Source organism: Arachis duranensis, chromosome 10, assembly GCF_000817695.3.
Source record: "Arachis duranensis cultivar V14167 chromosome 10, aradu.V14167.gnm2.J7QH, whole genome shotgun sequence".
Taxonomy (NCBI): Eukaryota; Viridiplantae; Streptophyta; class Magnoliopsida; order Fabales; family Fabaceae; genus Arachis; species Arachis duranensis.
Window position 1 is genome coordinate 14191262 of NC_029781.3, and position 14560 is coordinate 14205821.

At 37.0% G+C, this 14560-nt stretch overlaps 2 protein-coding genes across 2 annotated transcripts; both read left to right on the forward strand.

Annotated features, from left to right (window-relative positions):
- Positions 1-12909: 12909 nt before the first annotated feature.
- LOC107469172 (cold shock protein 2-like) lies at positions 12910-13401 on the forward strand. The gene has a single exon (XM_016088556.1). The coding sequence runs from the start codon at positions 12910-12912 to the stop codon at positions 13399-13401; it is 492 nt and encodes a 163-aa protein (XP_015944042.1).
- A 63-nt stretch (positions 13402-13464) lies between these two features.
- LOC110276773 (uncharacterized) lies at positions 13465-13992 on the forward strand. Its single transcript, XM_021133884.1, has one exon. The coding sequence runs from the start codon at positions 13465-13467 to the stop codon at positions 13990-13992; it is 528 nt and encodes a 175-aa protein (XP_020989543.1).
- The last annotated feature ends 568 nt before the right edge of the window (positions 13993-14560 follow it).

Consider the following 14560-nt stretch of genomic DNA (forward strand, 5'->3'; position numbering starts at 1 on the left):
AAGACTCTGTATGGTAGAGTGTTACAAATACTATGTGTATGTCAAAATCAGCTACTAGTATAAATTACAAGTTAAAATACAACATACATATTGAAAATAAGTTAAATAATATATATATTTATACAAAAATATATAATGACTAATACAAGTAATATTTTTGGCTAAAAATATATAGTTGAGCTCCTAAACTAGAGATATTGAGCTAGTAGCAAAAAATGCCTGTTAGTTAATACAAAATAAAATTGCTGGCCATTAAGCTTTTCTTATAGAATGTCGAGTTTGAGCTATCAATTGGTAAAACTCTTAAGTTTCCAAATTCTTTTTGAGTCAGTATGATAGTTTCTCATTTTTTTTATAACTCGTTAATCTCTAAACTTTTAAATTATGTGGCAAATTTGCCTTTAAACTTACAAAATGGAATAATCTTCATTGTAAACCAACCAAAACACCAAAAAATAATTGATTTGTCTCACAATTTTAAAACTAAAAGACTAGTGACTAATAAATAAAGATTAAAGATCAAAGTAATCACTTAAAAAGAGTTTGAGGACTAATTTGAGAAATAATGTCAACTAAATTTAAAAATAGTTATTTGCAAATTTATTTTATAATTTTTTTTTCTAAAAGTTACCATATTTTGTTTTTATACTTTTTTTTAAGGAAAACTACTCTGATATAGAATAAAATTATATAGAAAAGACAGAGAGAATAAAAGTGAAAATCCCAACATCTGCGATAGATTTCATGACATAAAATTATTTAAATAGAAGAATGTTACAAGTTTAACATGTATTTTCTGTATATTACTCAATACTAAATTCCCACATTTTTTAAGAAGTCTAAACAAAATGAGTCATAACAGACTGTTCTCTAATAGCAAGATGCTTTGGTGAATATTATTTAGATTTGATGGGCCCATTTTGATCAATGCCGATCTTACTAAAATTCTACTAATTGAATCAGACACAAACCATTATAATACGAAAAAGTATAAGAAACAACGCCTACAGGTTTAGTTTGGTAAAATTTTTTGAAAAAATGCTTGTATTTTTTAAAAATTTAAGCTTCTAATTTTATATTTAGTAAATTAAAAAGACAATATATTCATGCTTGCAGTTTTTAAAAGATTGAAATATTTTTGAAAACAAGAGTTTTTTAAAATTTTTTTGTGTTTTTTAAAAATTTAAAAGTCTAATATAACCCCATATGTTAACTAATTTTTAATTTTTTAAAACTATTTTACTAAACACAATTGTTGCTTATGTTTATTGAAAATTATTTTTAATTTGATTTACCAAACATAAATGTTACAACTTTTAAAAAGCCATCTTTTATGCTGCGTTTGTTTACAAAGACAGGACACTGAGACAGGACATAGAGACACAAAATCGTATTTGACAGAGGAGACATGGACAGAGACAATGTGTCCAGAGACACTAAATTAGTGTATTTTGTGTCAATCCTGACGGGAGGGACACAGAGACACTAACAAATGACACAACTTATTTTTCGTTTTTTCTTTCATTATTCTTGTTAATTTTTCATAATAATATTTTTTATTATTATATTTTTTATCTCAAATTTTTTAAATAAAAAATGAGAATAAATTGGATTTTCATAATTTGTTCTAGTTTATCACCAAACAGAATAGAAAAACACAAAATTTTGTGTCTCTGTCCATCAATGTCTTGTCCTATCTTGTTCTCAGTGTCTTGTTTTGTCCTGTTCTCAGAAACATACGGAGCCTTAAAAATTAGCTTTTATAAACTACTTTTGAAAAGTAAAAACTTTACCAAATTAAGCCATAGTAAACCATGCAAAATTAATTTTAAATTTTAGATTCTTAATTAATTAATTATGATCAGATTTTAAAATTTAAAAATTTAGGATTAGCATCCCAAAACACATTATGTATAATTCCTCCCATCTCATCGTAACAGCATTTTCGACCTCTGTTACGCAACCTACATAGTGCCCTGCCAGTCTATATCTACATTTCGCCGTCAACACCAGAGGCATCTTTGACTCGCGGTGCTTGCCTTTCCAAAACTGCCATTATCCTGCGAAACCCATGCAGTCGCTGCCGTATTTCTTTTACGATCTCGTGCTCCTATAGTTGTTGCTGTTCACGACCCCAAGACTGATGCCGCCGCTACTGTTCACGACCCCATCATCTTCTTTTTTGTTGTTGTTGCGTGATCAATGAGGGCGGCACCGTTGCTGCTATACCGATTACGTTACCATTTACGGTGTTGAATGCAACTCAATAGGATCGAAGATGGAGTCATCAGTTTGTGATGAAGATTCTAATTACCCATCGTTTGACATCAGTGATCATTTTAATCAATTAGACGGCAACATTGAGAATTTGAGCATTGATGAGGATCAACGTAATGACAAGGTATACAATGGAGGATTTATACAGAATTAGATGTTTATTTTTCATATAAATAGGATGTTTGTTCATAATTGAAATGTATTATTCTTTTATATTTTATGAAAATTTGTTGTATATGCATTTTACTTTTTGGAGTTACATTGGTTATTGTAACTTGAGAGTTGAAACAATTCCAATGGAAGAGAAAAAGTAATAATAATTTTTTTTGTTTAAAAAAATCCTCATGCATGTTAAATAAACAAAATTTTTTATTTAGATGTAGCATTTTGGAGTTTAAAAACTAATAAATTTATTTAGGATATTTGTTGTTCAATGATTTAATGCAATTAGATGTCTCTTGTTGTATGTTAATGTGAATTTTCATATTGTTGACTGGATGTTTATTTTGTTTTGTGCCTGATATTGGCTTCATGGTACGGTATCTCAAATGATTTGTTTGTTTGTGCTTGATTAAAGGTCATGGAAGATACAGACATTACTAAGCTAGAAAATGATGAGATTGACTGAGTCATGAGGTGCAAACTGTAATTTATTGTTGTTTTAACAATAACGAGATTTTAGAATCCAATATTACTCATATGTGGCATTGAGCAATGTTTGTTGTGAATTAATATACAGTTACCGGATCACAATGGCCTTCATAAGGAGAAAATACCAAGAGTTGGATTGCGATTTGATTCTTTGTAACTGAAAAATTTTATGCGACCTATGCAAAGATAGTCAATTTTATAAGTAAGATTAGGACCACAATATTTGACAGGATAACAAAAGAATTTAAGAAACCGATTAACCAATCAATTCATTGTAATCGGGAGGGTTTTCGCAAGTCTCGTGTGAGAGCAGTAACACAAAAGAACACGATTGCAGCCATGAGATGCAGAGCAAGGATGTAAGTGAAGTTTGATATGGAGAAAGAAAACTGGATGTTGTTGAAGGTAGAATTGAGGCATTCGCATTCATGTAATCGGGAGGGTTTTCGCAAGTCTCGTGTGAGAGCAGTAACACAAAAGAACACGATTGCAGCCATGAGATGCAGAGCAAGGATGTAAGTGAAGTTTGATAGGGAGAAAGAAAACTGGATGTTGTTGAAGGTAGAATTAAGGCATTCGCATTCATGTTCTACCAAAAAGGAGGTGCACTACCACAAGTATCGAGAGCTGACCATGCATGTTAAGTTCGTGATTAAGGAAAATAATGAGGCTGACATACAACCTAATAAGACATACCTAGCACTGGCTAACAAGGTTGGTGGGTTGTCAAACATGGGTTTCTCAGAAAAGGATGTGAGAATTACATTACAATCAAACTCCGGTCTACTAATGTCAATGTAGATATTGAATCACTTCATGCGAATGAAAGAGATCAATCCAAACTTCTTTTAAGCAATAAATGTTGACGATGATTACAAGTTTAGAAGTGCACTCTGGGTAGACGCAAGGTGCAGAGCGTATTATAGAGACGTGATGTCTTTTGATACTACATATAAGACAAATAGGTAATATGTATTTACGTTCGAATCGTGAAAGCCTTTTTTGTTTTGTAATAGTCGGATGTTCTTACATGTGGTTGTTGTTCGTGTAGGCATGGATTACCGTTCGCATTCTTTATCGGTGTCAATCACCATGGAAAGTCTACTCTTCTTGGTTGTGCTCTACTAGGAAACAAGAAAATTCCTAGTTTTAAGTGGGTGTTCACGCAATAGCTGAAATGCATGGGAACTGTGCCATAGGGAATCATCACGGACCAATGCAAAGCCATGTTTGGTGCTATTAGGAAGGTCCTACCCCATACTCACCACCAATGGTGCATCTGGCACATATTAAAGAAGATACTACAAAAGCTCAGAGGTTATACTTGGTTCAGATAGTTGAATGCTAAATTGAGAGACATTGTATAGAATTCTTGTTTGGTGGAGTCAGTCGAGGATGATCGGCCTGAATTCATAGATAAGTACAGCCTAGATTACAAGACATGGCTATCAAGTTTGTTACTTTAAAATTATATCATATTGCTTACTTTGTAATGTGCTTGTATGTTTTTCTGAAAATATGTTTTGTTTACGGTTTTTTGCTAGATATGTAAATGTGGTCTTTTGATTCAGTCTAACTAGTGCTATGGATGGTTTGTTTTATGTAGACCCTTACAACGACCGACGAATGTGGGTTTCAATCTTTTTCAATGGTGAATTTTGGGCTGGTATGAAAAATATCCAAAGGAGTAAGAGTATGCACGCATTTTTTGGGTGATTCTTGCATAGTAAAACTAGCTTGGTTCAGTTCGTCCATGAGTAAGATAATGTGCTTGGGAACAAGGAGCAGAAGGAACTGAAGGATGATGCTACAGACTCTAACAGAGTTATCCCTTGTGCATCTAGCTCTGCCATTGGAAGACAATTTCAACATGGGTACACCAGCGATATGTTTAGGAAAGTCCAAACGGAGTTCGGTAAAAATGGTGATTGCACCATCCGTGCCTTTGCAAAAGAGGGTGACTCTGTTTATGTGAAGGTGGAAGAGGAAAAACTAGTTAATGAGAAGACTCTGTACATTACCTACGGCGTTCATTTTGACCGTTTGACTGAGGAGGTTCAGTGTGAGTACAACATGTTCGAGAGTTCAGGCATACTGTATTGTCTCTGCCTTACTGTGTTTTCATCTTACAAAATGAATAGAATACCTACTTTCTATGTTCTCCCTCGTTGGAGTAAGAACATAAAGTGCAAGCACACCTACATTAAGAGTAGTCATAACGTGAGTCATTTGGATGAGAGTCATAACTTATTCAGAGGGTTATGTGCAAACTTCTTTAACGTCGCTCAGGAATTCATGATTTGTGATGAGGAAGTAGCCATGTTGCATGTTGTTCTAGACGATGCAAGGACCAAGCTGACTGGTTACCATGCAAAGATGCAGTCTAAAAGTGTTGCCGATACCCACGATAGCATGGCCACATAGAGTCAGTGCATGGTTGGCACAGAGGACATTCAAGGCCCATCAAGGGTCACCATGAAGGGTCAGCCAAAAACTAAGAGGCTTAGAGTTGACATGGACAGGTCAATCAAAAAATATGTGCAGAGGAGGAAGAGGAATTCAGCCTCAGTATGTGTTTGCATTAATTAAATTTGGACCTTTTGTTGAGATATTTTTGTAGATTTAGTGACTTCTTTTTTTTGTGTGTGTGGAGATTTTTTAGGACAATTGCTTAGAAGCCTTTGGAAATAGAAAGTTAGATGCATCTGTTGGACAGAATGAATCGCAAGGATTTGGCAGGTTTATGTCTTTGTTAAATTCTTTTGGGAATAGCTAGTCTGTGTTGAATATGGAATAGTTTAACAGAATTTGGCTCACCTATTTTCTCTTGGCTTCTTTGACTTTGTCAAAGTATCTAGTATTGTCACCGAAGTTCGCACCCAACGCCACATGCACTGGAACTTCCCCGTCCTTGAAGAAATTAAGATTTTATGGTTGTGTGACTGTTTCCTGTTAAATCAACACCAATCAATATGCTAACATGTATTGTAAGATTGAAATTATGTTATAGTTTGAATACCAATATTCCTAAACACACGCAGTAAAAATCATGTTTCAATCTCGATGATGCCGATTCGTTGAATGTGTAGTGTAACACCCTTACTATTAGAATGTCACACTTCTGGCTGCATCACTCTGATAACAAGAAGTACTACGACTACTTTATATACTTAATACTAAAATAGGAGCCTTCGACTCGATACCGTATTGCTGACTTTATGGAAAACCGGAAATAAATGCTTTATCTTAAAAAAAACAAATAGGCATAGGTTCATATACAAGACTTCTTACATAATAGCTTATAACAGAATATACATATAAAACATACAACTCCTATCCATCTTACAAAATTGTAATAACAAAGACGAGGGAAGAAAAATTATCTAATTAATACAACATCATATAAACCAAAATGCAGTATAACTCTTCATAATACTCCTTCATCCGATTCCTGAAAAGATAAAGCTGTAGGGGGTGAGAACTTAACCACACGGTCTCACCACGAAGTTTCAAAATTGTCATAAGAAGATATTTAATAAGAAAACTGTTTTCAAGCTCAGTGATTATCATCACCTTATGAATCTTTTAAAAACCAATAGCTAATCATTCAAAACATTTTCAAAGAAACAATGTTTAATCTTTCAGAAATCCAAAACCTTTCTTTCCTTATAAGAAAATTTTAATCAAAAACCAATCATGCAATCGATCAAAACAATCATCAATTTAACACCAAAGCTCATCTCAAAAGTAGCACACCAGGACAAACACATGTAAAACAGACAAGGGAAGCACAGGTTTAGGTAGCAGTTACAGCAAATAGTTCAGGTAGTAGTTAAGAATAGTTTAACAATTAGGCAAGCCAAACAAGTTCAAACCCAAGCAAAGAATACAAATGCATATGATGCATGCCTATCCTATGGCTAATGAGCTCATCTGTCGGTTATCCAGCCAATCCGACAAGTCTGAAAACCTTAGACTGTCCGTCAACATGCATCCCCAAGAGTCTATGCATAGCTTTTTTTCTCAAATAATCAATATTGCTCAATGGGGTTAACATTTCCAAGAATTTATAAGTGCCCGGTCACCCTTACATCATAGGGTCAACAGAGTATCGAGTTTCAACCTGGAGCAAATGGTGGCAAGCCACTACGTCTACCCAGGGAAACTCGTTTCTCAGATAATTCAAATTCATAAGCCATATGAATAATTCATTCATCATTCATCAATATCTAAGCCATTCTCAACATCATCATCATTTGTCAATCCATATCCCATTTCCAAATTCATTCAAAAATCATATTTCAAAGTCAATCCTCATCATCCTTCTTTCCATTCTATTAATCAACAATCCCAATCCAAAACATAATTCTTTCTTTTCTAAATAAATCAATCTTAAAACATATAATGTTTAAAAACAAAATCTTTTCAAATAATTACTTCAGGCGAAACTTCCAATTTTATAAAAATTTTGGCAGCATCTCCTCTAAAATTCGGACTCTGCCACCCTTTTCGGGTCCCAACCAAACCAAAGCAAACACCTGTTAATCATTTGAATCACTTCCAATTACCATTATCACAACAACAACACTCAACCCAAGGAAAATACAAAATCCAGAATTCAATCAACCAATCCTATAAATCGCAATTTAAACCAACTTCAATCAACAGCATCAATCAATAATTAAGAATCCTCGATCTTCTCAAACAGTTTCAAACCAAACCATTCCTCAAACCCTTTTTGAATCATTTCCAAAATAGCAAATCATTCTCAATAAACACACTGCTTTCAAATATCAAGTCCTTTCCAAATTTGTTTTAAAATCAATTCGTTTCCAAAATTAAACTAAATACCAATATTAAATCTCTTCCAATAACTCTAGAAAAATCACTTTAACAACATCAGTCAACTAATCAGAATATTCAACTTTCTCAATCGATCAATCAATCAATCAAACTAATGATCTTATTCATCCAAAATAACTCAAATTAATTCATAAGACTTACGAAATCACAAAAATGTATTTTACGCATTAATATCAATTTATAACAACTCTGGAAAGTAAAACAAGTTTAAGAAAAGCGCCCCTACCTCAAAGTCAAAACTCGCAAAACCAAAATGCGTCAAAAACCCTTTTTCCTCGGCCAACGATAGCAACAGCCGTAACCTCAGCTTTATCCACTATCCGTAGCAGCAACCGCAACCCTAAGAGCGTTACGCAACAACCGAAACTCGAACCTACGTTACCAACATCTCAGAATCTTTATCAAATTCATAACAGAGCATACATATACTAGCGGTGAAGGTTTTGAAAAAGATATACTTACTTAATAAAGGAGAAACATGGGGACGAAGCAATGGCAGCAGCTTTGAACTGTCCCCACAGCGGCTCCGGTGATGGAAGAAAACCTCAACGGCAGCTGCAATAACATCGTAGTGATAAGAATATCCCTAGAAATTGAAAGGATGGGAACCGAAAGCAAGAATACTCTTTACCAAGAACAGTGGCGGTAATTAGGAACTCCGACAATGTCTGCGGCAGCTCAGGAGTGGCGCTGTCGGTTCAGTAGTAGTGGTAACTGTATAACCTAACGCAAACAACCTCAGTAATAACTCGCGGTAGAATCAACTTAATAGAAAAGAAGATCTGAGGCAAGATTAGAGCTTACCAAACAGACCTAGGCCTTAGTTGTAAGAGCCGTAATTAATCGAACCGGTTAACTAAGTGGTTATATTGCCAATTTTGATTCCAATAAGTTAGAGTGAGAATTGGAGGTTTTAAACATTATTTTTGGAATCAGTGGGTCTTTCTGAGTCGAAAAATATGTTTTCTACGAAAAAACCATAAAAGATCGCGAACCAATAGTTGAACCCGTTCAAGTCTGCCCGGTGTTTCTTGAGAGAAAGTGAAAACAGTCAAAAACCTTAGAAAAACACTAAAAATGGAAAACCAGGCGTTAACTTTAAAGGTTTGGTCCAAAGTTGGACCAAACGGGCTAAAAAACGCAAACGGGTTGAACCGGACCCAAGTTGGGCCCAAGTTCAACATATATAAAGGTTCATTTAATGAACCCTAGCCTCATAAACACACACACACTTCAGAAATTGAGAAATGGAGGAGAGGAGGAAGAAAATCCTATTCACCTCAATCTTCCCAAGCTCATATCTTGAGCTATAGAGCTCTGATTTGTGTGCCGTCAGTGGCTACGCGTTCCTTGTGAAAAGCTCTACAAAATCCATCCAAAAAACTCTAGAGGTAAGCTCAAAATCTTCCCAGTTCTTCTCTTCAAAATTTCGGGTACTTAGGGTTTTTGAGTAAGTGAGTTTTTGTGATTCTTGATGTTTAGGTTCACTCTAATCCTTGCTTAGCTTTGGGTTTTGCCATCTAAATCTGTTGAAAAAGGTAAGAGGCTTTGATCTCTTATGAACTTTTGATTTGTGTTGAGCCCTAGGTTGATTTTGTGGTGATATAGCTTGATTATTGTGAGTTTAGAGCTTGTTAGCATTTATTGGAGCTACATTGGTGATTGAATTCTGGTTGAAAGCTAATTTGGTTCATATTGGGAATTGGCCAAGGTATGGTTTCGGTTTCCTCTATGTAGTATATAATATTCATGGACACTTAGACTAGTGACCCATAAGTTAGGATTGGATTTTGAAAGGTTGATGGGTTGTTGGATGTAATTGTATAATGATGCTTGATAATATGATGATTTTTGAGTTTGATATTGATGATTAAAAGTGATATGATAAGGATGATTAATTTGTGAAGTTGAGGAGTGACTTATGTTGATAAATGTGATATTGGTGTTGAGTGATGGGTAATGTAGTTGAAAAATTGTTAATAGAGTTGATATATGAAATATATTGATGTTGATGTTGTGGATAAGGAAAAGTGAAGGAAAAATGTGGTAAGTTTGGTGTAATATGACATAGAGGGTTGATTGTGATGAAAGGTGAAGTTGGGATTGGATTGGTTTGGTTTTGGTTGTGTTTTAAAGAGCAATTGTGGAAATTGTGATTTTGGATAAAAGTTAAATTTTGGTGAACTTTGACTGATCATAACTTTTGCCTCGATTTTCAAAATTAGTTGCAATATGTTTAGAATTAAAGATCCTTGAAAGTCCTTTAAATCGATATAAAGTTTGTAAAATTTGGAATTTTGTAGAGGAAGTTATGATCATTCAAAGTGGGTGTTGAAAATTTGAAATTCTGCAGAGTTACAGAATTCTAAGTTTTCTGGTATGTGCGCACGCACACTCTACATAAATGGTGACCTGTGCACACACACAGACCTGTGCGTCCACACACGCAGAGGCAGGAAATCTACTTGCAGCGTTGGCACAGCTTGTGCGCGCGGATACCAATAGGAAATTGCAATCTGTGCGTACGCACATACCTGTGCGCACGCACACGTTGGTGAGGTCAATCTATTGGGGGTGCTGGCACAGGTTGTGCGAATGAACAAACCCTTTTATGTTTTGACACCTATGCGTACGCACACCCCTGTGCGTACGCACACTTTTAAAAAATTTTCTGGGCGTGCACACGCACACCCCTATGCAAATGCACACGCCCTATTTCTCAAATTTTGCCTTGTTTTCAACTATTTCACCTTCTCGACAAGGTTGTAAGCTTCCATAACACTTTTTTAAAAACTTTTGGGCATATTTTTGGATACTCAAACATAGGAAATGGTTTAAGGGTTTTAGACGCTATTATTTGGAAAAGTTAGCAAACGGAGTACTAAGTTTCTGTTGTACTGGGGAAGGCTTTAGGATGTGTGATGAACGGTTGATGAATGAGATGAGAATTAAGGAACTGTTGAGTTCGGAACTATAATGTGAATGAACAGTGGTAGAAAAGAGTCAAGGACTCTGAATGAAGTGATGGATTCATCTTGTACTACAAATGTTTTGAAAACCACTGTACCACTTTTTCATTGAGACTATGAGACGCTACGCGCCCGGCAGGGGCCAAGGTTGGATCCTGCCTGTCGAGGTAGCGGCAGCGGCGTAAGGACGGTGGTTCATCCCGCTTGCGCTTAGATGTGAGGTCGGAGGCAATAGATCCCGCTCGCATCCCTTCGGATCATCAGAGCGTACAGGCGCAAAACCCTGGATAGTGATCCAAGCATTATATCTCGGGGGTTTCCACACCATGAATCCAAAGGGCAACATCTTCATGGAGATGTGTCGGGTTGGCAGTTGAACCGACAATGTGATATAACAGCCAGTAGGATAGGCATTCATCATATGTATTTTCTATCTGTTTGTATGCTTTGCCGACTTGAGATTGTTTGCCTATTTGAATAACATGTCTAATTGCTATTTGTAATAATTGCTAGATATATGCTTCTACTTGTATTTTACTTGTATTGTATATATACTTTTGCTTTCTATTGGGATTGAGGAGGTTCGGAAGGCCGTGGCGATGGGATCGCATGGAGGATCGGTCGGTGAAGTCTATGGGATAGCGGTGTTTAATTAGAGTAGAAATTTCTCTAAGATAGATTACCCTGTTATGGTACTATGGGTTAAGTGGTGTTAAGGAATTACATATTATGCTATTTTGGTTTAGATTTCTTTAAGCTTGAATTCTTGTGATGGATATGGAGTCTAGGATTGCCTTTGGCGTCCCGGAGTCTTATATCCTACATCACTGGAAACTGTTACCATACTGAGAATCTCCGATTCTCATACTATATTTCTGTTGTATTTTTCAGATACAGGTCGCAACCCACCTCAGTCAGTTGTCTGGTTGGTGACAGAAGTTGAGAATCCGGATACTTCTTTTGAGTCTTTGATGTATTTTGAATATGTGTCTCACTTTTGTATTTTGATTCACCTAGAGGCTTGTGTTTGAGAGAACAAAAACTTGTATAAGCTGTTTTTACTGTGTAGTTTCATATATGGTCTGTATGGCTAGCCGGCTTAAACTCCACGAGTCATGGCTAGCGTCTTATGATATTATACTATTATACTATGATGTTTTTTTATTCTATATATGTTCTTATGCATTAAGTCAGTAGCTTCGTTAGTACGTTTTGCGCTTTTGAAATCCTATTTTTGAGCTATATTCTTCATCGGGCTTCTAGATATTATTAATTCCTTCTATATAATATATGTAAAAGCTTAGAACTGTCTTAACCTTTGCTTTACGACGCGAGGTAAGGCTTCGGCTAATTAGGTTGTTACATTTAGTGGTATCAGAGCGGTTCGTCCTCGTGAGCCTGAGGGATGGACCAATTGTGCTTCATTGTATACTCTGTGTGTCTTTTCTTTGAGTGCTATTAGGTTATCTGTTTGATATATGCATAGCATGCTTGTTTGTGAGTGCCTATTTGGGATAATTGCAGCACTATACTTTTGATATTGAGACTAATCACCTTGATATCGATTGTTTGGTGTAGACAGGAATCATACATGGCCACTCGCGGACGAGGTCGAGCACGTTCACGTGAGAGTAGGAATGAGAAACTGGCGGACAATCATGCCGAATTCATGGCAGCGATGGCAAATTTGGCCAACACTATGGAGGCGAATGCTGCTACGACTCTGCAAGTTGTGCAGAGGCTAGGTCAACTGGCCGGGAATGGCAATGGAAATGGGAACGACAATGGAAATGTGAACGGCGAAGGAAATGCTCATGCTAACGCTGAAGGAAACGGAGACAACATGGGAGGTATTCCGATGACTTTGGTAACCTTCCTCAAGGTTCATCTACCAACATTCCGAGGATTAATTAATCCTACTGAAGCAGACCACGGGTTCCAGGCCATGGAACATGCTTTACAGACACAGCATGTTCCATACAATCAGTAAGTGGAGTTTGCCGCTTATCAGCTTGCGGGAGAGGCTCAGTCCTAGTGGCAAGCAGAGTGTCGCTTGCTACAGCTACAGAATGCTGATGTTCTGTGGGAAGTGTTCCGAACGACCTTTTACAAGAAGTACTTCCCTGGGTCTGCAAGGGAAGCGAAGGAGATGGAGCTAATGCAGCTGAAGCAAGGTTTTATGTTTGTGGCAGAGTACACCAACATGTTCGAAGAGCTTTGTAGGTTTTCTCGGGTGTGTCAGGGTGACCCAGAGACTTTAAAGAGCTGGAGGTGTATTAAGTACCAGAGGGGTTTGAAGGACAACATTATGACTGTTGTGGCTCCTATGGAGATTCATGTCTTCTTTGACTTGGTGAACAAAGCAAGGGTAGTAGAAGAATATGCCAAGACAGTGGCTGCGTCCAAGGACACTCATGGAGGAGGTAGTAGCAAAGTACATGGCAAGTATTACCATTTGAGGGGTCAAAGCTTTAAGAGAGGAGGATATGTGCATCAAGGTCAAGGAGGTTTCAGGAAGAACACTCATGAACAGTTCCAGCATGGCAAGGGAAGAGGAAGTCAGAGTGGGTGCTTCAACTGTGGCTTTTCTGGTCATATTGCGAGGGATTGCACTCGTGGGAAGAACCCAAATGCGGGTTAGAGTCAGCACCCGGGGCGAGTTTTTGCTGTGAATGCCAATGATGCTTCCAAGGTGGATCCGTTGATGAGAGATATTTGTTTATTTGGTGATAAGACTTTAATTGCATTATATGATACTGGAGCATCGCATTCGTTTATCTCGTTTGCTAAAGTTGAGGAATTAGGCTTGAAAGTGTCAAAGTTACCTTTTGATCTGCATGTACATACCCCGCATCAGACAGTTATGACTAGATCAGGTTGTAGACAAGTAGGTTTCAAGCTTGAGGGTAGAGCTTTTGTACACGATTTGATCTGTTTACCTATGGTTGGGTTGGAGATGATTTTGGGGTTTGACTGGTTGTCGAAAAATCAAGTTTTGTTCGATTGCTTTGAACAGATAATTCGATTTATACCGGAAGGAGATAGTGGAGCAGTGATAACCGTAGGATATTACCTGAACTCTGTTGTGCTACACTGTTGTGGGGAAGAGTGTCAGGGTTACATCTTGTTAACTACTAATGCTTCGAGTGATACCCAAGGCTTAGATCAGATCCCGATAGTTAGGAATTTTCTGGAGGTATTTCCGGAAGATATTCTTGAGTTCCCTCCTTAAAGAGAGATTGAATTTATGATTGAATTGGTGCCGGGGGCCGGACTAGTGTCGGTTGCACCGTATAGGATGGCTCCGAAAGAGCTGACCAAGTTGAAGGTTCAATTGGAGGAGCTTCTAAACAAGAGGTTCATTCAACCGAGTGTGTTGCCGTAGGGGGGCACCAGTTTTATTGGTGAAGAAGAAGGATGGAGGAATGGACTGTGTGTGGATTACCGTTAGTTGAATAAAGTGACTGTGAAGAATAAATACTCGCTGCCAAGGATAGATGACTTGATGGATCAACTGCAAGGAGCTGGAGTATTTTCCAAGATTGATTTGAGATCCGATTACCATCAGATAAGGGTGAAGGAGGATGACATTCCTAAGACCGGGTTCAAAGCACGTTATGGACACTACGAGTTTGCGGTGATGTTGTTTGGGTTAACAAACGCACTTTCTGTCTTCATGAATTATATGAACAGAGTCTTTCGTCCCTTTCTGGACAAGTTTGTGGTGGTTTTCATAGATGACATCTTAGTTTACTCCAAGACGGCGAAGGAACATAAGGAGAACTTGAGGATTGTATTGT